The sequence below is a fragment of the Cardiocondyla obscurior genome, linkage group LG02 (assembly GCF_019399895.1).
Source record: "Cardiocondyla obscurior isolate alpha-2009 linkage group LG02, Cobs3.1, whole genome shotgun sequence".
Taxonomy (NCBI): Eukaryota; Metazoa; Arthropoda; class Insecta; order Hymenoptera; family Formicidae; genus Cardiocondyla; species Cardiocondyla obscurior.
The window spans coordinates 1,532,083-1,556,498 of record NC_091865.1 but is presented as its reverse complement, the minus strand read 5'-3'; the positions used below and the strand labels follow the sequence as shown (position 1 = coordinate 1,556,498).

General features: G+C 39.4%; 5 protein-coding genes and 1 long non-coding RNA gene across 8 annotated transcripts; 4 read left to right on the top strand and 2 right to left on the bottom strand.

The window, feature by feature from the left end:
- Positions 1-61: 61 nt before the first annotated feature.
- Positions 62-3,300, bottom strand: LOC139113265 (BOS complex subunit NCLN). Its single transcript, XM_070674286.1, has 7 exons — positions 2,671-3,300; positions 2,422-2,609; positions 1,962-2,291; positions 1,681-1,890; positions 819-1,223; positions 524-744; positions 62-431 (listed from the first exon to the last, which is right to left on the bottom strand). The coding sequence occupies exons 1-7, from the start codon at positions 2,843-2,845 to the stop codon at positions 293-295; spliced, it is 1,668 nt and encodes a 555-aa protein (XP_070530387.1). The 5' UTR covers positions 2,846-3,300; the 3' UTR covers positions 62-292.
- A 54-nt stretch (positions 3,301-3,354) lies between these two features.
- On the top strand, positions 3,355-5,483 carry Oscp1 (Organic solute carrier partner 1). The gene is made up of 4 exons (XM_070674303.1): positions 3,355-3,771; positions 4,096-4,415; positions 4,490-4,767; positions 4,834-5,483. The coding sequence occupies exons 1-4, from the start codon at positions 3,660-3,662 to the stop codon at positions 5,192-5,194; spliced, it is 1,071 nt and encodes a 356-aa protein (XP_070530404.1). The 5' UTR covers positions 3,355-3,659; the 3' UTR covers positions 5,195-5,483.
- LOC139113273 (enoyl-[acyl-carrier-protein] reductase, mitochondrial) lies at positions 5,212-7,064 on the bottom strand. The gene is made up of 5 exons (XM_070674300.1): positions 6,694-7,064; positions 6,377-6,613; positions 6,073-6,294; positions 5,770-6,000; positions 5,212-5,705 (listed from the first exon to the last, which is right to left on the bottom strand). Exons 1-5 carry the CDS (start codon positions 6,877-6,879, stop codon positions 5,475-5,477), a joined length of 1,107 nt encoding a protein of 368 aa, XP_070530401.1. The 5' UTR covers positions 6,880-7,064; the 3' UTR covers positions 5,212-5,474.
- A 77-nt stretch (positions 7,065-7,141) lies between these two features.
- Positions 7,142-9,646, top strand: Htra2 (HTRA2-related serine protease). Of its 3 annotated transcripts, XR_011547661.1 has the most exons (8): positions 7,142-7,767; positions 7,846-7,975; positions 8,145-8,231; positions 8,311-8,505; positions 8,602-8,752; positions 8,837-8,996; positions 9,056-9,300; positions 9,400-9,646. XR_011547661.1 is itself a non-coding variant. In XM_070674292.1 (7 exons), the coding sequence occupies exons 1-7, from the start codon at positions 7,340-7,342 to the stop codon at positions 9,216-9,218; spliced, it is 1,314 nt and encodes a 437-aa protein (XP_070530393.1). In that variant the 5' UTR covers positions 7,142-7,339; the 3' UTR covers positions 9,219-9,646. The 3 variants fall into 3 exon arrangements, 2 of the variants coding, with proteins under 2 accessions (XP_070530393.1, XP_070530395.1); XM_070674292.1 differs by having other exon boundaries at positions 9,056-9,646; XM_070674294.1 differs by having other exon boundaries at positions 7,144-7,767; positions 7,846-7,969; positions 9,056-9,646.
- Positions 9,647-13,084: 3,438 nt separating this feature from the next.
- On the top strand, positions 13,085-14,129 carry LOC139113280 (uncharacterized). Its single transcript, XR_011547662.1, has 3 exons — positions 13,085-13,706; positions 13,787-13,903; positions 14,021-14,129. It is a non-coding gene; the product is annotated as an uncharacterized lncRNA (long non-coding RNA).
- A 2,408-nt stretch (positions 14,130-16,537) lies between these two features.
- Positions 16,538-19,387, top strand: LOC139113269 (uncharacterized). The gene has a single exon (XM_070674291.1). It carries the CDS (start codon positions 16,635-16,637, stop codon positions 18,033-18,035), a length of 1,401 nt encoding a protein of 466 aa, XP_070530392.1. The 5' UTR covers positions 16,538-16,634; the 3' UTR covers positions 18,036-19,387.
- The last annotated feature ends 5,029 nt before the right edge of the window (positions 19,388-24,416 follow it).

Sequence of the window (24,416 nt, the reverse complement as noted above, 5' to 3'; positions counted from 1 at the left end):
ACATTATGTAAATACATAGTCTCGATAATTATTTTACAATTAAAAATTTGTGAAATAAATATATAAACACTCGTAAACAAATACATACTTAAATTTAATTTTCTTTCAGAAGATATCTAAATATGTATTAGTATATATAGGTTTGAAGTACTTTAAAAAAAAAAGTATTATATAAGAACTAGTCAACTTTCTTACAATATAAATCGATTATTTAACATTTTTTGTAATTAATGTTAACAAAAAAAAATTGCTTTGGAAAAAGGGTTCTTTGCTTCTAAACAATAAATATGGTTCACGTCGTCTTGCTTTTTGCGGAAAGTTTTGTCGCCAGTGCATAAGCATGGGGAAAATTATGCACAATTATGTACAATATTCCCAAGTACAAAATTATGCCAATAGTAAGAAAGAGATCAAACACAGCCGGTTTTACACTGTAAAGGAAATAACAATATTATATGAATAATTAATCGTTGCATATATATTATAAATATGTATATCAAAAAAACCTATATCCATTACATACCTATATACATTCAAAATTGCTTTTGTAACATCATAAAACACAAATTCTGGATCTTGTTTATCTGGAGTATGCAGAGTAACTTTTACATCTCCCAAGTATCTCGCCATTGATTCTTTCAACGTATTGACTAGTAAATTATTTTTTTCCGCTAGTAATGAAGCTGCTCTTGGTTGAGAAGCAAAGTAATTAAACCATAAAGAAAGCGATTCTTTTGATACATCCTGTTAAGAAAGAAAGTCATATAAAATGTCATTTAAACAACTAACAATATAAAAATTTCCAGCAATAAACATACCAACGGTAAATTAATAGAGATGTTACTAGAACTTATGTTATATATATGACGCGCCAGTGCTTCCGATATAACTTGAGTATTCTCGTACAATATATCTACTTGTCCTTTTTTAAAGACATCTAATATAGTGGTCCTAGTAGTATCTTCATGACTTTTCAATGTGGATAAAGTAGCAGCGGGTAATCTCCTAATGCTATATCTTTCATGTTCCCATGCTAATGTCTCTTCCGCGAGATTAATTTTTTTATGCACACCATCGACAGTGACATTTTTGTTTTGCGAAACGATTTGTAGCTCTTTGTAAATCAAACCACCTGAAGAATTCTCTTTCGGTGGTTTTGATACGTGTACAAATAAATTGTTGCTAGCGGAAACTGTGTCAAGACATATTACATAAGCTGCATCCTGCAAATATATTTACAATTATTAATTACATTATGGAAAAAAATCGGAATATATATAAAGCAATTAATTATAAATAATAAATGTTAATAATGTGGGAGTTTTGCGACGCGGAAAATATAAAAAGCAATGCGGTAGCAGTGGCCGCTATTGTAGCAGACTAGCGGCGCGAAAGCAAAGAGACGATGCGGCAGCGGTGACCGCTTAAAAGATCGCGGCGGCGATCGCGGCATTAACGGCGGTAACGACTGATATAGGATCAATCGCCGCGCTTTGTTTAACGGGCCGACTTTTCGGCAAATTAAAGGGAACGGTCCGTTTATAAAAGTCGTTCTTTTCCCGAGAGTCTCAGTCTGAGTCTGTCCAAGCTAGCGAGAACATTATATATTAAAAATTATTTCTACTAAATTTTTCTGTGCGTGTCCTTTCCCGTTTTTTTACAATAGCTCGATTCTGTTACCTGTATAATAGAGCCTTCAACTCCATCCAATTGATCTTCTAACCATTTTTTACTACCTTGGTAATTTAATTTACCAGCTCCAGTTGAAATAAAAACGAGATTATATTGTGGCCTTGTCCGACCATTGGAATATAAAGCAGAAAACACTCTTGCTATTTCTAACAGCATAGCTATACCAGAAGCATTACTATCTGCACCGAATGATAATTCCTGTAATACATTTAAGCATGTATTAAATTTTGCAAGTATAAAAGATACAGTAAAAAAATAATAAATCTTACAGGTGCAACTCCAGTACTGTCGTAATGTGTCACTATCGCTATGGTAGGTAATTTCTCTTCAGTACCAGTTCCAGTCAATTTACCATGTAAGGTAGCAACTTTAACATCTGTTTTAGGAAGTGCTTGTGCAGTAGTTACTACCACTTGATAACCACTAGCTGAAATTGAATTATATATAGCTTCTGCTGCTGAACCAGCCATCTCATCGGTAATAAAACCGCTGGCAACGTCGTCTAAAATCGTTTGAAGTTCTGTATGCCACAATGCAAAATATACCGGTATCATTGTCTCAGAGCCGTACATCATAGACTCTTCTAAACTCATAATGTGCTAAAATTAATTTAAAAAAAATGTATAATAAATAATTATTATAATTTATAACAAAATTAAATTATTTACAACAATATCTGAAAATAAATATTTTAAAATGTAAAGTAACATATTAATCTCTATTACTTACTTGTTTTTCTTCAGTGGTAAGTTCATTCATTTTTTTAGGTAAAACAATTACTAATGCGCCAGCTTTACTTTTAATAGATTGGAAGACCGACGGGGTGATATCCAATGCTCGCGCGACAACGCAATGCCTAGAGGTACTCCATCTAGCAAGTGACCTTGCCTCCAGGGATACGGGTGCGCTTCGGCAACCTAAATTAATCACAATTTATAACTTTGAGAACCGACTAGTTGGCTCTTTCCAACAGCTTACCGTGTGGAACGCCATGCAGGTCGTACTGATGCATACGATACACGGGAAACTCGTGGGAAGCAGTCACCGGGTTCACCGGGGAGATGATTATGAAGATCGGCAGGACTATTAGCAAATAATACGGCAGGTATCCCCGGCATAGCTCAGCGAAGCTGTCGCACTCTTCCAGCCACATGTTTCCACCGAAAATATTGTACCTATGACTCAAACGTAAACGCGATTCTCACGTAATTTCATTGATCTAAACCCATCAACGGATCCGTACTCTAATTTCTAATCCGTGCAATGACGACGAACCTCACTTTCCCTCGTGTCGGTTTGCGTTAGGTACGGTTAGGTATGACTTGCTAATAAAATCCCGACAAAACGCTGATTTTAGTTTGTGTAATTTCGCAAAAGGTATGACGTTAATTTCATGTCATTGTTCTTTTAAATTTATTTAAAGGTAGAAGAAAATATGTTCTCGACAATAAATCGAGCTTTCTTTGAACTACACGTTTCTTGTTATCATTCGAGTTTTATTATCCGTGAAGTAGAGGTATAATATCGATCGATATCAAGTACAAGATGTCAGCATAATTTTAATATGCATTTAATGACTTTTTTTCGACAGAAAACAATGAGCGGCTCAATTTCCTGTCTAATAATCTTATCGGCAAATCCACTTTTAATTTATCCACGGCACTATACTGGTGAAGATGGACATATCAGTGATACAGAAAATTCAAAACTCGTGTGCATGATAGCTCCTTTTTCGTAGCTTCTTTCGATCGATAAGCGTGGAAGTATCATGCACGAGTTTTGAATCCTTTGTATCACTGATATGTCCGCTGTCGCCGCAGAAAATGCCATGTCTGCTCTTCAGTGTACATTTACGTCGTCAAGACGACGCATCGACTACCTCGCTTTTGCAAGACATACGTGTACTTTCTAAATACATGTGTCGCTGACAATAACTGTCGAAGGAAAATCACGTCTGAAAAAAAAAAATGTCTTTGCACTCAACACCCATTCTATATTTAAATATGGGTGGCGAGATGTTATACGTTTTGCGCCAAAGGCTTAAAGCTCAAAAAATTGACATCGATAAGACGATACAAGGTGAGACTATGCTTAAAAGTATTTTGATAACATTTCTTAAATCTACTTTAAATATTTCAGTAATATTTATGTATAAATAATTTCTCACTATAATTAATTTTTATACGATTGTCAAATTAATTTTTGACAATTTTTAAGTATTACAAACACAAGCTTTACTGAATATTCTGATTATCAATCGTTGTATTAATAAAAATAAAAGTTAATTAATTTTTTAAATATTACAGAGTATAAAAAAAATTTTTTTTAGATATGTGAAAGTTAATAGAAATAATAACGTTACACTACGTGGTAAAAATAACTTAATAGATATTTCACTTACAGTATTGGACGACGTAACAATCGCTTTGCTCAATCCTAAGATATTATCATCGATTTTCGAAGCGTCGCCGATGATCGAGATACCACAATTGCGGAGTACTTTGGAAAGCGTCGCTCTTTCATCGATTATGAAGCTAGATAAAAGCAGTATGGATAAACTATTTGACCTGATGATTATGATGGTGAAGTATCAATTAACAGCTGCTACTGGACCGAGAGAAGTCATTCTCATTATTCTAAATCACATAGATGCGATGCGTGATATGGTCAGCGACGTAAATGCGCAAAAATGCGTCAGCATGGTGCACCAGATGATTATTAATGTGAGTGCAACTCAATGTACCAATTTAATAATATCCATTTCAATAAAGATCTGCGCTTATTTTTTAAAATACAGTTTTACGGCTGCCTGACATTCGATGAGATATGGAATGCAAGACAGAGTTGCCTGAATGAATTGGAGTCGTATAATGTACGAGTATCGATTCTTCTGCGACGTAGTCTGCAAAACGATGATGCCAGTTTCAATATAACTCCTCAGAAATACAACGAAAAGTACACGGAGCACAGAAATATTTTAGCCAGTATGAGAATTAAAGATGTGAGCCCTGAAACATGCTGTGGAGGTTCCTTCGACGCCTTTGGTGACAGAAAAACATTATTAGGCAAAAATATGTAAGATAAAAATTATACGATATCAATGACGGTATATAGAAAATAATTACCTATTTTATTATGTAGATATTTGCCAACATATGGCATAACAGAAAGTACAAGACGAGACAGCCAACAATTATTAAGAGATTGTGGTGTAAAAGCAGAATTAGGTATGCTAGCTGTTCAACTGGGAACTGAAGAAACCAATTATGAAAGACCGTTTACGCTCAACTTACTGTCAAACATGGACGAGGAGATCGTAAATAAGGCAATTGATGCCGAGGAAAATAACGCGAAACAAAATAATTCAGAAAATGAAAAGCCAAAATTAAATGAGGACTATAGAGCTAAACTTGACACTGTGTATGCGGATTTTTTTGATGACGAAAACGAAGGTTTAAAACGAAGTATGGATTTACTCGATCTTCTTGACGAAATCGAATAATTTACAATTTTTATCTATTAAATATATAATGCAATTATATTTCCTATATTTTTTTGTCTATTTATATATCACTATTTTCACTAAAACAAATATAATTATATGTTATTTCTAAACCTGTTCTTCTATTTTACAAAATATTTCAGTTTATATTAATTTTATGCAAAATGTAAAAAAAAACTACGCAAATTTCGTAGATAATTTCAACTGCTATCATATGCACTAACTGGAAATGACAGAAAAGTTTTCTGTCTATAAAAATGTAAAAAAATATATAAGTTTCTTAAGATTTCGTTAAATCTAAAATATATTTTATACCCGTACGACCATCAAAGCTGAGTGCTTTAGTAATAGCTTCTTGATATTCACTAAAAGGTACTAATTTATATGGTGGTGGTTGTAATTTTTTATCTCTAAAGAAACCTGCTAAATTCTGAAACATATCCATTCTCTCCTGGGATTCCATATTTGCTTTCGTCCAAGCTGTCATCCAAAATCCTTTGACTGATATATTCTACACAAATTAAATTAAAAAAATTTTTTTTCTACTCTTACTCACGAATATAATTTTGAATTACCTTAAAAATAAGTGCAGCAATTGGTACAGTTAATGGTTCTCTGGACATACCGCCATAAGTAACCATTGTACCACTATGATCCAGATGTCTCATTACTTCATGGGCACTTTGGCCACCGATACAATTAAGAGCTAATTTAGGTGCAGGTAACTTTTTACTTTTGAACAATTGTGTATTTCGGACCTCCTCTTCAGTTAACACTTCAGTTGCCCCTAATGTTGTCAATTGATTCTAAATAATTTATAACATATATACATATTAATTTGCAATGTAATAAAAAGAATAAAACAATTAGTACTATACCTTTAATTCCTTTATATTTGGCCTATCTCTAACAATATTAATAGATTTATAATTCCATATTTTGCATAATTGAATGACTTGTTGACCAACTGCAGAATTACCACCATTTTGAATTACAGTATCTCCAGATTTTAATGAAATAAAATCTTTCAGCATTCTGTATGCTGAACATGGATTCACATTTATCATGCTAGCTACTACTAGATCAACATCATTTGGTAGCTATAAAAAGATAACTAAAAAAATGACATGTACAATAGCTATATTATTGTAACAAATAATAATAACAATATTAAATACATACTTTCATAACATCTTTAAAGTTATAATTAGCCTGTGTTCTCCAGATTCCAAAATTAGGACCATTGGGTACCACTTTGTCTCCAACATGTAAATTTTGAACATTGGAACCAACTGCTACTATTTCTCCAACTCCTTCATTTCCTGGCACTGCTGGTAGAGAAGGTCTGCTAGGATATTTTCCTTGAATTGTATTTATATCAGATGGATTTACTGGGGATAGTAACCACTTTACAGATACCTGAAACATTACAAAAATGTTTAAATTACATAAAAATTAAAAATTTCTAAGAGAAAATATTTAATTGTAGTAAAAATTACTTGATCATCAGCTGGCTGTTCTATCGCTTGTGTTGTTATTTGAAGAACCTCAACAGGATCGCCGTATTCTTTGTATAATAAAGATTTAACACAGTCGGTGTTCATTGTAGCGCTCATTTGTCGAATATTCGAAAAGTTATATTTAATTGATCGCGAGATCGATAAAGTTAGCTTGCTTGCAAACATATTTTAATTATATAATATTACTGTTGATGTGTCACGAATCTGTCATTCGCAAATAACATTTGTTGAAAAAATTTTAGAACGAAATTAGTTAGGTTATATCTTGAAATCAAAGAGCCCAACTCGGAATTGCGGCTTCCACGCGTACTGATGCAGAGGCAGAAACTCGTCTGTGTGAAGCCAGCTCTCTTCCGAGTTGGGCTCTGCTTGAAATGAAAGACCAATCGAATTTTTAGAAAGGATTGTGTTTGCACGAAGTTCGCCGACGATCGCCGATGGCGATCTTGCAAATAATCGAGCGCGAGAATTCAAGGGAGTCGACCGGTTGCCAAACTCGCGACAAGGGGCACCGTTTCACTGAAAGTTTACGCGAAAATGGATATTCGATACTACTGCGCGAATTATTACGATTTCAACAGACCGCTGATTTGCAGCCGTTCGTAGCACGTATTGCAGTTTGAAGATGGCGTCTTCCTTGTCGCGCGTGCCGTGTATTTCTTTGGTAAGAGCGAATAAATCAAAAATTTCACGTTTCACGACTCTCGCGTTCACGGAGCGGCATGCTGGAACGCGAACGATCCACTCGTATCATCAGCAACAGCAGCAGAAGCAGCAGCACGAACGTAGAGTTGAAAGTAACAGAGCGAGAACGTTTCTAACCTATACCACGCTTGTTTCTGGAGCAGCGAGCATTTGTTATGCCTTGTATAATTGGCGAGATATCCGACAAAAAATTATAAATCTAACTGTTCCGTGCTGTCTCGTTGTTCACGCTATTTCGTTGCCACCGTCCGACAGCAATAAAAATAGGGAAAAATACAATTTTATAGCGGACGTGGTGGAGATATCTGCACCAGCTGTTGTATACATCGAGATCAAAGATAGCAATAGGTAACATCGTTAATATGGTAATGAAACTGTCTATTTTTAATATGAATATATACTAACACTCTACTTTTTATAAAACAGCATAGACTATTTCACAGGGAAGCCAATTACCACCAGCAATGGATCTGGATTTATCATCAATGAGGATGGTTTAATATTAACAAATGCTCATGTTGTAATAAATAAGCCTAATACAATGGTTAAGGTAAATGTGAGTCTTTTATGAGTCCCTTCATCCTTTCAAACATCCTGTGCTACAAGTATTCTAGATTTTACAATTTTTTAAATCTTAAATCTATTCTTTTTAAATATTTCATGTAATTTACATATGTAATTAATTATTTTTATCTATAAGTGTTTTTGTATTTTTTTATATATAGGTACGACTTTATGATGGTAGTACATATACTGGAATAATAGAAGACTATGATTTACAAGGTGATCTTGCTACTGTGCGAATAAATAAGGTAACTTAATTTTATTTTATGCATAAATGTTAATATTGAAATGTCTATGATTGTTAATTTGTATTACCCACTTATGCAGACCAATTTACCAGTAATGAAACTTGGTTCTTCAGCAAATATCAGGCCTGGAGAGTTTGTAGTGGCTATTGGTTCACCACTGGCTCTTAGCAACACTATAACAAGCGGAGTAGTAAGCAGTGTAAATAGACAAAGTCAAGAGCTTGGTTTAAATAATCGACATATAGGATATATTCAAACAGATGCTGCAATCACTGTTAGTAATTATCAATTAGAATATAATTATTGAGCGTTATGCTATATTTTGTGTGATTAATGAATTATATTACATAATTAGTGAATTTTTCTCTAGTTTGGAAATTCTGGTGGCCCATTAGTAAATTTGAATGGAGAAGCAATAGGTATAAATTCAATGAAAGTGACGCCTGGCATTTCGTTCGCCATACCTATAGATTATGCGAAAGAATTTTTAAAGAAAGCTGAAATACGTAGAAAAAACAAAGGTAACTTAGTCTAACTTAAATTATGACTTTACGTTATTAATTGTGCGTAATATTTAAAATACTTATTACATTTTATTGTCGCAGGTGTGTCATTGAGAGATATTCCTAGAAGAAGATATATGGGTATCACAATGCAAACTTTGACCCCAGAAACTTTAAATGAAATACAACAGTATAATGAATATATGAACGTTCGCCATGGAGTTCTTGTATGGAGAGTAATACCTGGATCTCCGGCTTATAGGTAAGTCACGTAATAGCAATTAAAACATTGAAAATTTTAATTATTATTTCTAATTCTAGTGCTGGATTGCAATCTGGAGACATCGTGACACATGCTAATGGCGAGCAAGTATTGGATTCGAACAATATTTATAAAATTTTAGAACAACCAGGAACGATAAAATTACAAATTTTAAGGAGAGGACGAGTTTCATATATACAAGTTGATCCTGAGGAAATATAGTTAACTTTGTTAAATAATTGCGATTAAATAAAAAATTTTATAATATAGATCAACGAAATCGTAACATTTAGATACACATTTGGTAATATATTAATATAATACATTTTATTATAAATTATGAATAATTGAGCGATATTTAAATTTATGTTATTAAACATTTTTTTGAGAATATATTTTATAGTTCCTTAGAAACGTTAGTGCCTTCAATGTGCTCGGAGTGCTGAGTTTAGCCAAAAGAAGTATTGTAATAAAGAAGAAAAGACGTGAGCCACGTTTATCGTTTAGCGCACTTTATACCCGATGAGCCGGTCCATCGGTCACACTATCGAGTTTCCAGTACACACGCCTTTTGGTTGTATATACATCTATTTTAATTTAAATATACATGATAAAGGGCCACTTAGCGACTTATGCAATTTATCAAGTGAGGAAGCGTTCATTTATTTATCCGCTTTATCCACAGACATTTTTCGACCACCACGAAGAGCGATATCACGGCGCGCGGATAGTTGCGTCGAGTCCTTGCCATGATATGCGTACGTGGACGCGAATGCGAGTTTCTCACAATGTAAGTGTACGCACGTACGTGCGTATGCACGTTCGCGAGAGAGAGTAAGAGCAACTGAGTGAACGCATATGCACGCCGGGTGTGGTCCACCGGCTCGACTGCATTATGTTTATGTTGTTTACGACATAAAGCGACCTCCGCAAATATGTGGCCGGATCTCGCCGGCGGTCGACGCGACGAGGTGCGTGGGTGTGGTTTCACACATGGAGCTTCCACCAGCGATGATTTTTCCGTAGGGATGATTTTACTGTCCGCGGACGCGTGCATCTTGTTGGAATTCTAAATGGTCATCTCGTCGAGACGTACACCGAGCGTTCGCGAAGGATAGGTGAAAGAGGAAAGAAGGAGAAGACGGCTCGACGATCCCTTTCGCGCACCTTGAAAAGTATCGGCGATACTGGCAAAACGGCCGTGATCTTGGCGATGATAAATAGCGATTAAGTCGACCTTGAAAAGAGGATAGGAAGAATAAGAATTCAACGATGACAGCGCGTTCGAGAGGTTTGATCGATGAAATGTTTCTTGAAATAGTCTTGTATCGACAAAAAAAAATTTCGTTAATTTTTACTTTGTTAAAAGAAAGAGTTTTTATTTTAGAAAGACACAGATTTTCCGATGTCAGATGTCCGACTGGTATTTCTTAAAGATTCTCGTAATTAATTTCTAGCCAACTGCAAAATAATTATAATTTGACGATTAATAACTGTAACAACTAAATTTGCATGCTCGAAGCGAAAAATGAAAGAGTATCAAAGAAAATTAAAGGTATGTAATTCCTTTACTTTGTTTCTGACAAGAAATATCGTGTTATTTTATTAAAATAAATTGATGAAATGTATATTAAACGCAGAAAAATAATTCTATGTAGAAATAATTATCTGGATATTTTTAATCGACTTTGCAGACGTAATTATTGGTATAATCACTTTAGAATCATAAAATCATAGATTTTTATGTATTATTGCAGCTAAAAAAAAAAAAGAGAAAAAGGAAGGAAAGAAAGTACCGTCGGTATTACTTTGAAGTCACGCTGAATCACAAAGGGTTAAGGAAATAAAAGGTGCCTTGACCTACGGTGCGCAGCACGGAGGAGAGGAGCACGAGCGAGCGCGAGTAATCGAGTGTTTCTGCCGACCGTGTTCACGGTCCGACCATTATTGTCTCCCGTTCTCTCCGCTCTTCTCGACGGACGATCTCTTTCTCCTTTTATCTGCCTCCGTCGTTGGGTTTTTTTTTCTTCGCCACCTTCTTCGTCTTCCAAGCCTTAGGTGGTTGCGTCGACACGCGGGAGCCTATTCCCTGATTATCCACGCTTTCACGGATTATCGGACCCGCCTACAGACACCAGTGCCTTCGTGTCTCCTCCACGTGATGTTGCAGTTGCCGCTTGTTGCTGGTAGCGGTAAACAGAGGACGAATCTTGCGGACGAGATATCCTGAAGACCAGCGCCCACGGTCGCGGGTCTCACCGCGCGGACGATGACCGGAAGCGAGAAGAACCACCTGAAAGGTCACGGCCCGCCGTTACTTCGCCCGCGCTTGGACTCGCTCGAAAGGCGTGTCCCGTCGGATTAGCCCTGCGAAACGGTCCCCGACGATGGGAGGAATGAGGAAGCGGGATGCTTAGAAATTGACAAACAAATGCGTCGTGTCCCGTGAGAATTCTGCGCGGGGCGCATACTCGAGAGAAGCAGCATCCGGGTTGGGAGACGCGGTAAGATTCCCCGATTGAGAATTGGCGTCGATCGCTCCCTTAAAAGCAGCAAATGCATAAGGAATCTTGACGATATTAAAAGTCGACTTCAAATCGGCAATGTCGACGCGCACGTGCGCCTGGGCGTGAATTAAGTGCCGTCGTTTACCCGTGCTGTTTGAAATTCAGAATAATACGCACGTAACTGGCCATCGTATTATGGAAGTTGTATTTCCCGCTTATCGTAACGTTCTCCTATTTATATCGCGTTTGTGCGCCGAGCATAACGAAAAAAATCACGAGTGCCAGTCCATTGGACCGAGATCGAACGCGATATTCTGCGAATACTATACCCCGCCCACGTTTTCTTACATTCCGATTTTTCATCTCGATGATCACGGCCCGATAACCAGAAAAATGAAAAATCTTCCTCCGCGATGCCCGGAATCGAATTACTCGATTACAAGATATGAATCTCGTTACAGAACTGTTTCAGTGGTTGTGAAGATTAAGCCAGTAAGCGGAATTAATTAAATTAGAAAAGGTTACACTTTTTTTTTTCAGTTTTGTAGTTATCAAGAATATATTTCAAAATTCTAGAACTAGTTTTTGGTAATTAATTATTATTATATTTATTTTAAATTTAATTGATTGTTATTTGCATTAATATTGTATATATAATCCATTATGATTTTCCATGTGTGTTTGAAAATCCGCTCTCTTGGAGAAAACTGAATATATGCAAATTTCTGCGGTATCTGGCTTGAACATCACGGTAGACAGGTTGATCTCCCGCGTTAGCCCTTTACGTCATTGTAATACTCGGATATCGTACGCCGCGTTCACGCGCGCAAGTTCAGGTCATTGCAATTGCTGGCACTGCCAAGGATGAAAGTCGTGTGATTTTATTGTGCCCTTAGGAGAGATTCCTGGATGTCTGCGGTCTGCGGCTGTGGATAAAAAAAAAAGAAGAAAGAAGAAAAGGAGTAAAAAAAGCCGCGGCAGGCGAACAATTCCGCCGGACACGAACGTGTCGCAGCCAATCGAATTACTCGCGATTGAAAAATCGCCGACAACTACCGGCGACCGTCAGGCACGATCTTGCTTCTAATCATGCACATAAATCGCGATTCTGCGGAGGTAGAAACGAAATGTACCGGTCACGTACACCAAAGGGATATTATTTGCGAGGAAGGATCCACGTCTCGGTTTGTATTTACGCAATAGAACTGGAATTTAAATATAAATTGGAGTTAGGTTAGGTTGAGTGAAATTTATTTTATTCTCTATCGGATAATCAGTATTACGGGAGATTAAGGATATAAAGATTCGAATCAGCATGAGCATTTCGCGGATTAAAGTGTCCGGAGGAGCGTTCGCGCCTCGCTTTAATTTCATTATACTAATTATACATTATGTTAAAATATATTTATCGCACATACTTTATCGTGACTATAATAGAGGAGTAATATGCTTATGCGGCAGAAAAACATATAATAAGTACGAACCTTTAACAAGTACAAACTTGTTGCTGGTATAAATGCGCGATTTCTTAAATATACGGTGCTCCGCGGCGGAAGAGGCAATAAAAGAAGCAACAGGTTGGGCTTCAGCCTCCTCCCTCAGCACCATCAAGAAAATTAAAGGCATGTTACTTGATCCTGTTCGCAAACTTATGACATGTATAGGTTTCGATTCGGTATGCGCTTTATTAAACTGCGCCCATTAAACTTAAGAAACAAGCTTCGTCTCAAAAGTAAATACGCGCGCGCGCGTGTATGCGTGTGCACGCGTATTTATAAGGCGAGGCAGAAACGAGGCAGCGTTACTCAGGTAGACCCTTGACGGCCTTGATGTGATTCAATCGTCGTAGCAATTACGATGACGACATTAAACTAATAATGTGAGAACGCGAATTCTCTCTTTTCTTAAAATAATGAAATTTCTTGTTAAAGGGTCTTCTGGCAGAAAAGAAGCTGGGAGGAATGTCAAGATAACAAGAAGCGCTCGGAGATCCATTTTTCACCACATTATTACGTTTCTCGGGCTAAATGCAGAATCCGTCGTAACCGGAACAAGGCATCGGGCATAAGAACCTCATTAAAATGCGTCACAGCGTTGCAGATTAAGCGATTCGAGGCCAAGCGTGCGAAGCCAGAACACTGAGCTCAAGTGGGTTGCGAAGTAATTTTATATCTACACGATTGGGATCGTTGAACGACCTCGGGTGAGTCGAACCAGTTCCGTTTCCCTAAGTTGCTTCATTCAATTCATGCTTCATTCTGACGACGCTTCATTTATTTTCAGCATCATGTAAAAGTCTCCGCACGTCGTAAGGGTAATTACAATTTACCGAGGATTCGTTGCGAATGATTGAACATTCGTTTTCCCTCGCCATAACATCGGTAATTAATTTGAAACCAAGTGAGTGTGCTGTAGATCTTTTTCTGCAAATCGAAAAGCAAAATACGAATTGTAATAAAAATTTAATGGTTTTTTTTTAATAGTTAATTAACTCAATTTGTTTAATAATTGTTTTAGAATGGCATCTCGAGAAAAAGAAAAAAAAAACTTCACCACTTGCGAAGAAGGGCAAGCGTTAAATCCGGTATATCGACTTTTCTTATTTTTACGATGCATGCGAATGATATTATCATACCAAAGGCGGCTTGATGGGCTTGCAGGGATCTTAGAATCGACTGATGCGATCCTGTCCCGGCGAATGGATCTGCCTTGTCCTTCGACGATTCCTCGGGTTCCTGGTTCGAAGACGTCTCGCGCGGTTCGCGCCGCGTATATAAGTCAAAACCAGACCACGAGCAAGGTGCACAGCCCAAGCAGTCCTTCAACTAGCAAGGAACCGGCAGAGACATATCGAGTACGATGCGGGCACTGGTAAGTGCAATCTGCTAAGCTTTCTCTTAATTTTGAAGGATTTTTACGTTTTTCATGAATTTTCTCATTGCAAAGATAATAATTTTTTTTTTTTTTAACAATGTTTTAACAATGTTTTTTAATCTTAAAATATAAAACACATCGACGCGTGTAAGATGAAAAAGAATTAGTCCGCGACACGTTGTGCATTTTATTTAACTAATATTAAAACACCAAAGTGTTTAAAATGCATTGATATAAAACCACGAATAATTTTTAAAGAGTTATTCATTATTAATTAAATTAAATATTATCAGTATAATATTGCATATTTTAAAGATTTTATTGTACATCTATGCACGCGAATTAAAAGTGTGTGAAACTCATAACTTTTTGACGACGTGCATATTTTCGGCTTATTACGCACGACGCTGAAAGCGAAATTTTAGTCTTTATTATACAGACACCTCATTAAACAGCGGCTCTTACAGAGAGCAAATGTCTACGGGAATGACGTACGAGCGTTATAATTTATTTGAAAGGGATACTCTTGCGCGAAGCCCACTTGCTTTTTGCCTAGATATAAAAGCTTTGGAAAATATACGCGTGTTAAATTCACGATACAAGAGCCCGACCACCGCGTGCGTTTTACGGCGGCGAAATCCTCGCCAAATGGCATTCTTATCCAACACCAATATGGGGATAGAACCCCGCTGTTTTCGCAACGTAAGACTCCTCTAGTCGGCCTTGCGGGGTACAACGTTACAACTGTTCCGCAACTTTTTGTTCGACCTTTATAGCTGGCTTAAATTGCCAGACACTCTGCGGACACTGCGACAGTTTCGAAGAATCTGCTTTTATAGTTGTCCGTTTGAACGAACATGGAAATCTCGAGCGTGTAACTGTAATCACGAAAATAATTCACCGTCAATCTAAGTGAACACTTTGCGATATATTACGATTTGTTTAATAACTGTACGCAATTATTGGCCTAATCTCCCGCGCTGCCTTTCCAGCAAAGATCCAGATGTTGCAATTATTTTAATTATACTCGTTCTTCGAGATGCGCTCTTATCAATTTTTTTATTTTTATTCGCGGAATAAATCCCCAGTTTCGCGAGGAAAAGTCACAGATAAGAGTAATAAGTATTTGATTGCACTCGTTGATAAAATTGTACCAACGCGTACTTGCTTTGAGAAAAAATATAGATTTGAATCGTTGACTTTTTTTTTTCTTTTTATGGCTCTCTTGAAGTCGCAGATAACGATTCGAGACTGTGGCTTTGTCACTTTTCCTCGCACCGCGCAGGCGGCTCATCGTTTTCGGGCCATATTCGATCGCAACGAGAGGCTGAATCTCCCGGGAGGCTCATGCGTGTAAAGTCACCCCTTCCCACACTCGTTGCGGAGGTGCTCCCACATTGCCGATACCGCGGGAGTAAAAATTCGTTGGATATTTCGTTCGCTGTGGCAAACTGAAAAGTCTCTCTCTCTTTTTTTTTTTCTTTTTTTTTTTACGTCCTCCGAGAACGAAATTCCCGATGCGGTACTTTCGCGGTATTCTACGAAGGGCATGTTTCGAGAATGCACCAGCTAGTTGCGCGAGTAAATCTACCGACGCGACGATTGCATGCAAAATGAGGGCTTCGAGGGCGAGTGTACTCGCAATTTGCATTTGTTACCAGATAAAGTGCGCTCGACCGAATTTTCTGCGCCTCGGTAACACGTGCATATGTACGGCGAGTATAATGCATCGTGCTTGCGTATTTGGCGTATCTATTCCTCCGGCGAATCTGCGATAGCGAGTAACGGGATACTGTTCGCGAAACTATACCAATGTCGTTCTTCAATCACAGGACGATTGTAGAGATACTGAAGCCCGACAAACGGCGAGCGCAATAAACGCATCGACGTAGAACCCGTATGTGCAATTATCGTTTTACAATTGTAGCCGGACAGGAGTCCTTGCAATGAAATACAGTATAAAAGATTGCATTCGCATTGTACGTAACGTAAATTGGCCCTTTAATTTCTTTTTAATGAAATCTCGCTTCCCAAGAAGAAAAAAAAAAGAAATTCTCGAAAAAGAGTGACTCCAAAGGAATCTTTATTCCGATAATTAGAGATAATTAAATAGAGGGTTCACGGAAAAGGGAAAACGGTTCTGAAAAATGGCGTGTACTTTGATTCGGACATTGCGAGAATTACCTCGGGTGTTTTCTACCGCTTCCGTATCCTCGCTGGTGAGAGACTTGTTTGAATCCCGCAGATTCCAGTTTTCATGATTCTCGGCGCAGCGGTGGGCGCACAGCTGACCCTGCTGCCCTACGCCTATCTGGGGAATACGCTTCCGGTGTATCATCAGTCGCAGGACACGCGTGCCGGGGTGCACGCGTACAGCTACGCCGGCGGGCCGTCGGCTAAAGAGGAAGTCCGGGGTCTCGACGGGGTCACGCGCGGCTCCTACAGCTACGTCGACGCGCACGGTATCCTGCAATCCGTCTTTTACGTCGCGGACGAGGACGGCTTCCGTGTCGCGGCGACGAATCTGCCTACTGACAACAGTTTACCGCACGAGACCAATGAGGTCCTGTTAGCCAAGTACGCCTACTCGCACGAACACGCGAAGGCCACCGTCGAGAGGGAAGAGGGGCATACGAGCCGCAGGAAGCGCAGCCCCGAAGCACCGGCCGATCAAGATCAACGTCAGACAGAAAATCCGAGTTCCCAGGGAGATCAGGCTGATCGGGATTCAGCGGCAAACGCCACGCCGAAGAGTTCCCACGAGGTTTTAAAGTCGGAGGAAAAATCTAGCCAGGATCGGGCCAATCGCGGCACCGCGGATCCCGCGGTCGTCGCGCCTGTATACGGCCTGTTAGGCTCGGTTCTGATCCCGAGATCAGGCGCGACTGCTTCTCATCAAAGCCGCGTTGATGTTCACAATACCATTCGTTTGAAGGCCGCTCAAGCCATAAAGCCGGCTGGAGTTCCGTCGGAACCTGTCTACGAGGCGGTGATCCTTCCCAGTCAGATACCTTTGGCCACCTCTCATCAGAATCGCGTTCAAGTACACGACAATCTTCGCGCCGAAGTGCCGGAAGAGTTCGTTAACGCACAAACGATCGAGTTTCAGTCGCAGACACCGGAAGGAACCACCATCGATCTGGAGCCGTTCATTTCCATTCTTCCCAATTATAACGAACATCGGATTCAGCTTCATAAAAATCTCGGATTGGAAGGCACGAATCGCAAAGACGCGGTGAAAATCGATGCCGCGCAGCTAGTGATTCCAGCCGTCGCCAAGAAGTCAGTACCGGTCGTCGTCGAGGAGGCGGTACCAGTTGCCACCAAGGAAGCGATTCCAATCATCGCCAAGGAAGCGATTCCGGTCGTAGCCAAGGAAGCGATTCCAATCCTCGCCAAGGAAGCGATTCCGGTCGTAGCCAAGGAAGCGATTCCAGTTGTCGCCAAGGAAATAGTCCCAGTCATTTCTAAGGAGGCACTTCCGGTCGTCACTGCCATCTCTAATCAAAGCAAGATCCAGATCCATCGCAATACAAAACTTGACGTAACTGTGCCAAGCGAGCCGACCGTGTATTTGGCGACTTCTTACGTTCGGCCTATCACGTCCTGGCCAATTTTTGCACCCTCGTTCACCCAATTCTCTCAATATCGCCATTAAATACATTTAAATGAAAAGCTCGAACCGGCAAAACAAGAACTCAGTTATTCCGCTCGTTGATACATAAAGAATTTTCTTCGCGCGTTTATAATTTTAATTATTCGTCCTCACCTATTCATTAGTTACAATGAATATTTTATGAATTTAAATTATAGTACGATTATACGTACGATTCATTAAAAACATATTGTTAGTCTTGTGTGCATAGATTATTACCTTTTTCTTTAATGCGTGCATAAATTACCTTTTTCATGCGTGAGCTTACAAGGTTTAAGAGCCCTGACGACAATTTATTTGAGATAACTCCCTCTCTTTCTCTCTATTCCTTCATTTAATGTCACATATAAAATAGCTTAGTAACAATATAACGTGCGTCTTGCATAATTAGAATGCTTATTACCACCGTAATCGTTTCTCTTAAAAATTTCAACATTTCAACACAGGCGCGATGCACTTAGCTATTCCCCCTTAAACTGAATCGTTTCAAACGCTGTGAACCGACCACGCGTAGATATTAATATTGCGCTTAATCTCCTTCGCTCGGACACACGACGCAAATGTCCGGTAACGTCAATCTAAGCGAGAATTTAAATGAACCTGTCCAGCTGTCGCCGCGAGAACGATGAGGTATTCGGCCTCGATCGGAAGAAACAATCGGCCGCGTGTTTATTCGCATTGCGAAGTAAAGGGCTGCAGATCCGAATCGCGCCTTTAATTACTCACGTCGCGCGCCCGATTCGTTCCGAGTCGGACGTGCGGGATTATTTGCATCGCAATTTCCCGGAGGGGGTTGTTCTTTTACGGCGGGCTGCACGCCGGCGATTTGTCGCCGTCAACTTTACGCCCGATATGGAATCGAAATCGCGACCTTGACTTTGGATTCTTACCATCGGGAATATATTGCGGCATTAAAACTTTTCACGCGCGAATATCGCGTATCCGTCGAGTAACGACGAGATTAACGGGGATATCGAATAAAGCGCGAGCGGCTCCGACGCTGTGCATGCACTTATCCGCGTTCCTATGATGAAGATTTTTCCGAGACGCACATTCGCATGCCGGAGAGAGGTATCTAACAGGATTATTTTCTGCAGACGGTACTGAATGCTTCGGGTACGTTGGATCGAGTTTTACGAGCGTGATGTAAGAACAAGGGGAACGTTTTATACAGAACGCGAATATCGATTCATTCCAATCTCCTTCGGCTTTTAAATTTTTCAATCATTATCCGGGAATTGCTTTCGTATATCGCGACGCGCGGATCTAGATAGAATAAATAGTAACGAAAGTATTGGAAATACCGAAATAGCATCGGAAATAAAAAAATGTAATATCGCAATAAGTGTGTTCCATTGTAATTATTCGGTTTCTAACATATCGAGGCAATATCTCGATAAATATTGTAACGTTGTTTTAATTTGTTATAATGAACGGTCCATTCGTATCACGCGACGCGCCCATTCTTTAAGTCAGGAATTCTAAGGTAAGGAACGGCCGCTCGCGACGTCATAAATGTATTCATACATGATCGCGAAACGACGTCCGCGGATTAGGTCAACGAGCGGATAAACGAATGTCTACGGCGAGAGAGGCGCGATTCGAGATTGGAATCTGATCGAGGGAGACGTTCGCGAACGAAATCGAGTATAAGATCGGGTTCTCGTCCCGATTCGTCCGAAACCCATTTTCTCGGGCGCGACTACGCGCGGATTATTTTTCGCGGCTGCGTGCGTTGCGTACGCTCGCGAATGCGTGGGCACGCATAACGGATGACTAGCGAGAAGGCCGTTGAAACGCTTCGTAGATTACGCCGGGGGATCGAACGTATTACGGACCTAGTACCTAGTAATATTCCTTTATTGTCGAACCCCGGTGCCGCCCTTCGTATTAGCCTTAATAAAACGCTGTATAAATTGTCGAGGTAATTTTTTTTTTTCTTTCTTTCTTTCTTTTTTTTTTTCTGCTTGACCACGCGTAGGGATAGTCCGCGCGTATCTGTAGCGCGCGAGTGTGGTAAATGCGAAATAATAATGGCCAGCGTAAATCACGCGCGGTTCCAATATTTCTATCGGTACCGGAGAGCGGCGAGGAGATAAATGTAGCGCAATACACGATGCAGAAATAGAATTGCCATAAACCCGCGGGTACTTTGTCCCTTAGGATATTATACTGTCCCGTCCTGGAGGAAACTAACCGATATCTGGATCACGGAGTTTCAGAGGCGCTCTGGAGGCATTATCTCGCAGGGATGGCCGTAAAACAGACATATATTAGATCAAAGAAATATCGCTGCGTTTGCTTTACACGCCGGCGATGTTGGGGGATTAAGCGAGGTAGATTTTCTTTTTTTCTTTCTTTTTTTTTCTTTTCATTCCACCGTAGAAAATCTAATTTCGCGAAGTAAATTTCTTCTTAATAAATTCCCCAATCGAAACGCATTATTGGGATTCACCTCTCGAGGTAAATCCGGCCTTCGCCCGCGAGAGGCGGCGGTCGCCGATGACAGGGGTCAAGGTGGAACGCAACGGCCGAGCGAAACGAAGAAGGTGGGAAGGCGCGACGATTCACACTTGCGATAATAGAAACGTCCAGCACGTAGCGTACGTAGGCACCACGTTTGCGCCGATAAAAGCTGGGCATACGTTACGTTGCGCCTGCGTGCGGATGGCCCGCCCCCGATAAAGCCTTACGGATAATGATTTCCGAGACATTCGGACGTGGGGGTATAAGCAGGCCACGTACCTCGATTATTCGCGTCACGCGAGATGTTTACACTCGAGATTGCGTTTCCGCGTGCGTTCACCCGAAATAGAGCTCGAACATAGACACCCATCCGCTTCGGAGTGGCTGAACGCGATCGAGCCGCGCAACTTTAATTAATCAGCCAAGCTTTGCAAACGAAAAACGCATTTTTTTTTTTTTCTTTCCATTGGTACACCGAATTAATTAAGAGAGGATATTTTTGATTGAAAAATTATGTTAATATTTGATCATAGCGCATACATGCGCAAACTAAAATATCAGTCTAATTAACTAGCGAATATTGTAGAAATTTTCAAAGAATTTTATTGTTCGTAAAACGCAAATCGAGTCTAAATGCGTTACGTTTCAATGCGTCGTATTAAAAGCTTTGCGAACCGTCATTGAGAGAAAACGCAATTTTCTCCGTTGGTACACTGCATTAATTAAAAGAGGAAATTTTTGATCAAAAAATGATGTAAATATCTGCATAATTTATATATGCACAAGCTAATGTATTTGTCTAATTAAAAAGAGAATATAAAAAAAAATTTTTTTGGTTTTATTTTTTGATAAACGCCAATCGAGTCTGAATGCATTGTTACGCTAGAATGCGTCGTATCAAAAGGATTAAAAAGGAGTTAGTGAAACTTTAGAATACAAGTTGCCTATTGTACAACTGAAATCACTTCCCGGTCGAAATTGGAGTACTATCTGCGTGCTTTCTTTTTTTTTTTTTTTTAATCGCGCGATAAGAAAAGTATGGAACATCGTGATAATGGAATGAAAAGAAGAAACGTTTCTGCGCACGCTGTAATTTCTGCGGGTCAAACCTACGATGCCGGCGATATAGGAAAATTAATCTTACATGCGCCTCCTGTAGACAATCTCACGTCACGATCTATGTGTGATCCACTTTTGCTTATCTGCGGTAGGAAAATTTCACGAATCACGTCAGTGATCTGCACTGGACAGTAATTATACTTTAAAGTCGCGGGTTTCCACGACGATCTCTTTACGTTTCACGATTCCACGAAGAATGCAATAATGGAATTTTTCCTCGCAATAAGAATAAACGCGGCTACAAATATGCTTTGGAAGAAACATAACGCCGATGTCGTCACAAAAAGGGAATTTTTAATTAAAAGAAAACGCGAAAAATAAATAAAGTTACCGTTTACAATTTTATACATTAACATATCACTTTAATATATAAAAAAAAAAAAAGGAAAAATCTTAAACATGCTTTGGTTCTGCAGCAGCGTTGCGCATCTCGCATTCGCGTCTCTACATACGCTCAAAGATCGTAAATTTTAATGAGAAAGTGTAATGAGAAATATCTAACGCTACTGTTTATGGGCAACATCGGCGTGAGACATAATTTCACGCATCACGTTTATCAATTATGTTATCGATCGGGCTTAATTGGCGAAATTCGTTTTCGTGGTCGTCAAACGCAACTTCGAAACGCTTATCGGTACCTGCGGGCTCGATGAAATTCACTTTAGAGAGAAATTTAAGCATGTAATTTGATGGAATATTAGATTGCAACAGCATCTATCGATCTTAACCGATCACGTTCGTTGTCGCGGTCATCGGACGCAACTTTGAAACCCTTACAGGCATTTGCGAATACGCCAAAATTCACTTTAAGGAGAAAACAAAATTTTCAACGCTACTGATAACAAGAACAGTACCGGCGCGATATTAAACGACGATTTAAAAATAATTTTATGCATTACAGTGGAATATTACAGCATTCATTGATCTTAATTAATTGCGTACGTTTTTACACTTAACAAATGCAGCTTTGGAACGCTTGTCGATGCCTGCGATGGCGACGAGATTCATTTTAGGAAGAAAATGAAGTATCTAACGCTATCGATAATGAGAACAGCACCGGCGTGAGATTAAACGAGATTTTCGAGGTAAATTTACGCATTACGGGGACATATTGCGGTATCGATCGATCTTAATTGATCGCGTACATTTTCGCGGTCGTTAGACGCAACCTTGAAACACTTGTCGGTACATGCGGGCGCGACAAGATTCACTTTGGGGAGAAAATGAAGTATCTAACGCTATCGATAATAAGAACAGCACCTGCGTAATATCAAACAAGTATCGGAGATACATTCACGCATTATGGAGAAATATTATCATATCGATTAATCTTAATTGATCGCTCTTGTATCTCGTGCTCAGTAAGCTTAACCTTGCAACGATTATCGGCTCTTGCAACCTCGTCAAAGTCCACTTTAAAATAAAAATTAAGTATCTAATACGGAATATTACAATATCCATCGGTTTTAATTGATTGCGTTTATTTTCACGTTTAGCAGACGCATTCTTGAAATGCTTGTCGATATTTCCGCGCTCGGCGTAGTGCACTTTAGTGGAAAATTAAGTCCCTAATTTTACCGATAGCTACGAGCAGCGTCAGCGTAAGATGCAGCTCAATTTCTGGAATAATTTAATGCCTTACAGTGGAGTATTACATGCAACGTAAATCGATCTTAATTGATTGCATTTATCTTCGTGCTTAGTAGACGCAACCTTGAAACGCTCGTCGGTACTTCCGAGCGCGACAAAGTTTACTTTAGAGAGACAATGTAGTATCTAACGCTACCGATAATGGAAACAGCACCGGCGTGAGGTTAAATGAGATTTTAGGTATAAATATACGCATTACGGCGGAATATTGCAATATCGATTGTTCTTAATTGACGGCGTTCGTTTTTGCGCTTAACAGACGCAACCTTGAAACACTTGTCGGTACCTCTGGACGTGATAAGATTCAGTTTAGGAAGAAAATGAAGTATTCCATGCTACAGATAATGAGAACGGCATCGTCGTAAGATTAAACGAGATTTTAGGAATAACTTCATTCATTACAGTGGAGTATTACAGCGTTAATCGAGCTTAAATGATTGCATTCTATTTCACGCTTAGCAGCTAGACGCAATCTTAAAACGCTCGTCGATACTTTCGATCGCAACAAAGTTTACTTTAAAGAGAATATGAAATATCTATAACGCTACTGATAACGAAAACAGCACCGGTGCGAAATTATATGTCATTTTAGGTTTAAATTTATTAGGTATTACAACGGAATATCGCGGTATCAATCGATCTTAATTAACTGCGTTCGTAGTTATCAGACGCAGCCTTGAAACGCTCGTCGGTACGTGCGGGCGCGATAAGGTTCGCTTTAAAGAGAAAATAAAGTATCTAACGCTACCGATAACAAGACTAGCATCGGCGTGACATTAAACGACGTATTAGAGATAAATTCACGCATTACGGAGGAATATTACAGCGACGATCAATCTTAATTGATCGCGCTTGTTACTCGCGGTCAGCGTAACCTTGCAACGCTTATCGCCGCGGTGTACGTACACTTTAAGGTTCCCTCTCGTGGGAGGTAACCCGATAAATGCTGCCCGGAGTAGCCGAAGTGACCGGGCAATCAGTAAATGGAATCGTTAGTTAGTCCCTGTAATCTTCGACCGAACGTTTGTTCCTCCTTGTAGTACACGCTCGCGGCCAACGATCATGATTCACGGTTGCGTAAGACTTGGGCTGGATCAGCGCCCTGTATTTATCGGTACATATCGGCGTATGTAGCGCCCCGTTTAATCA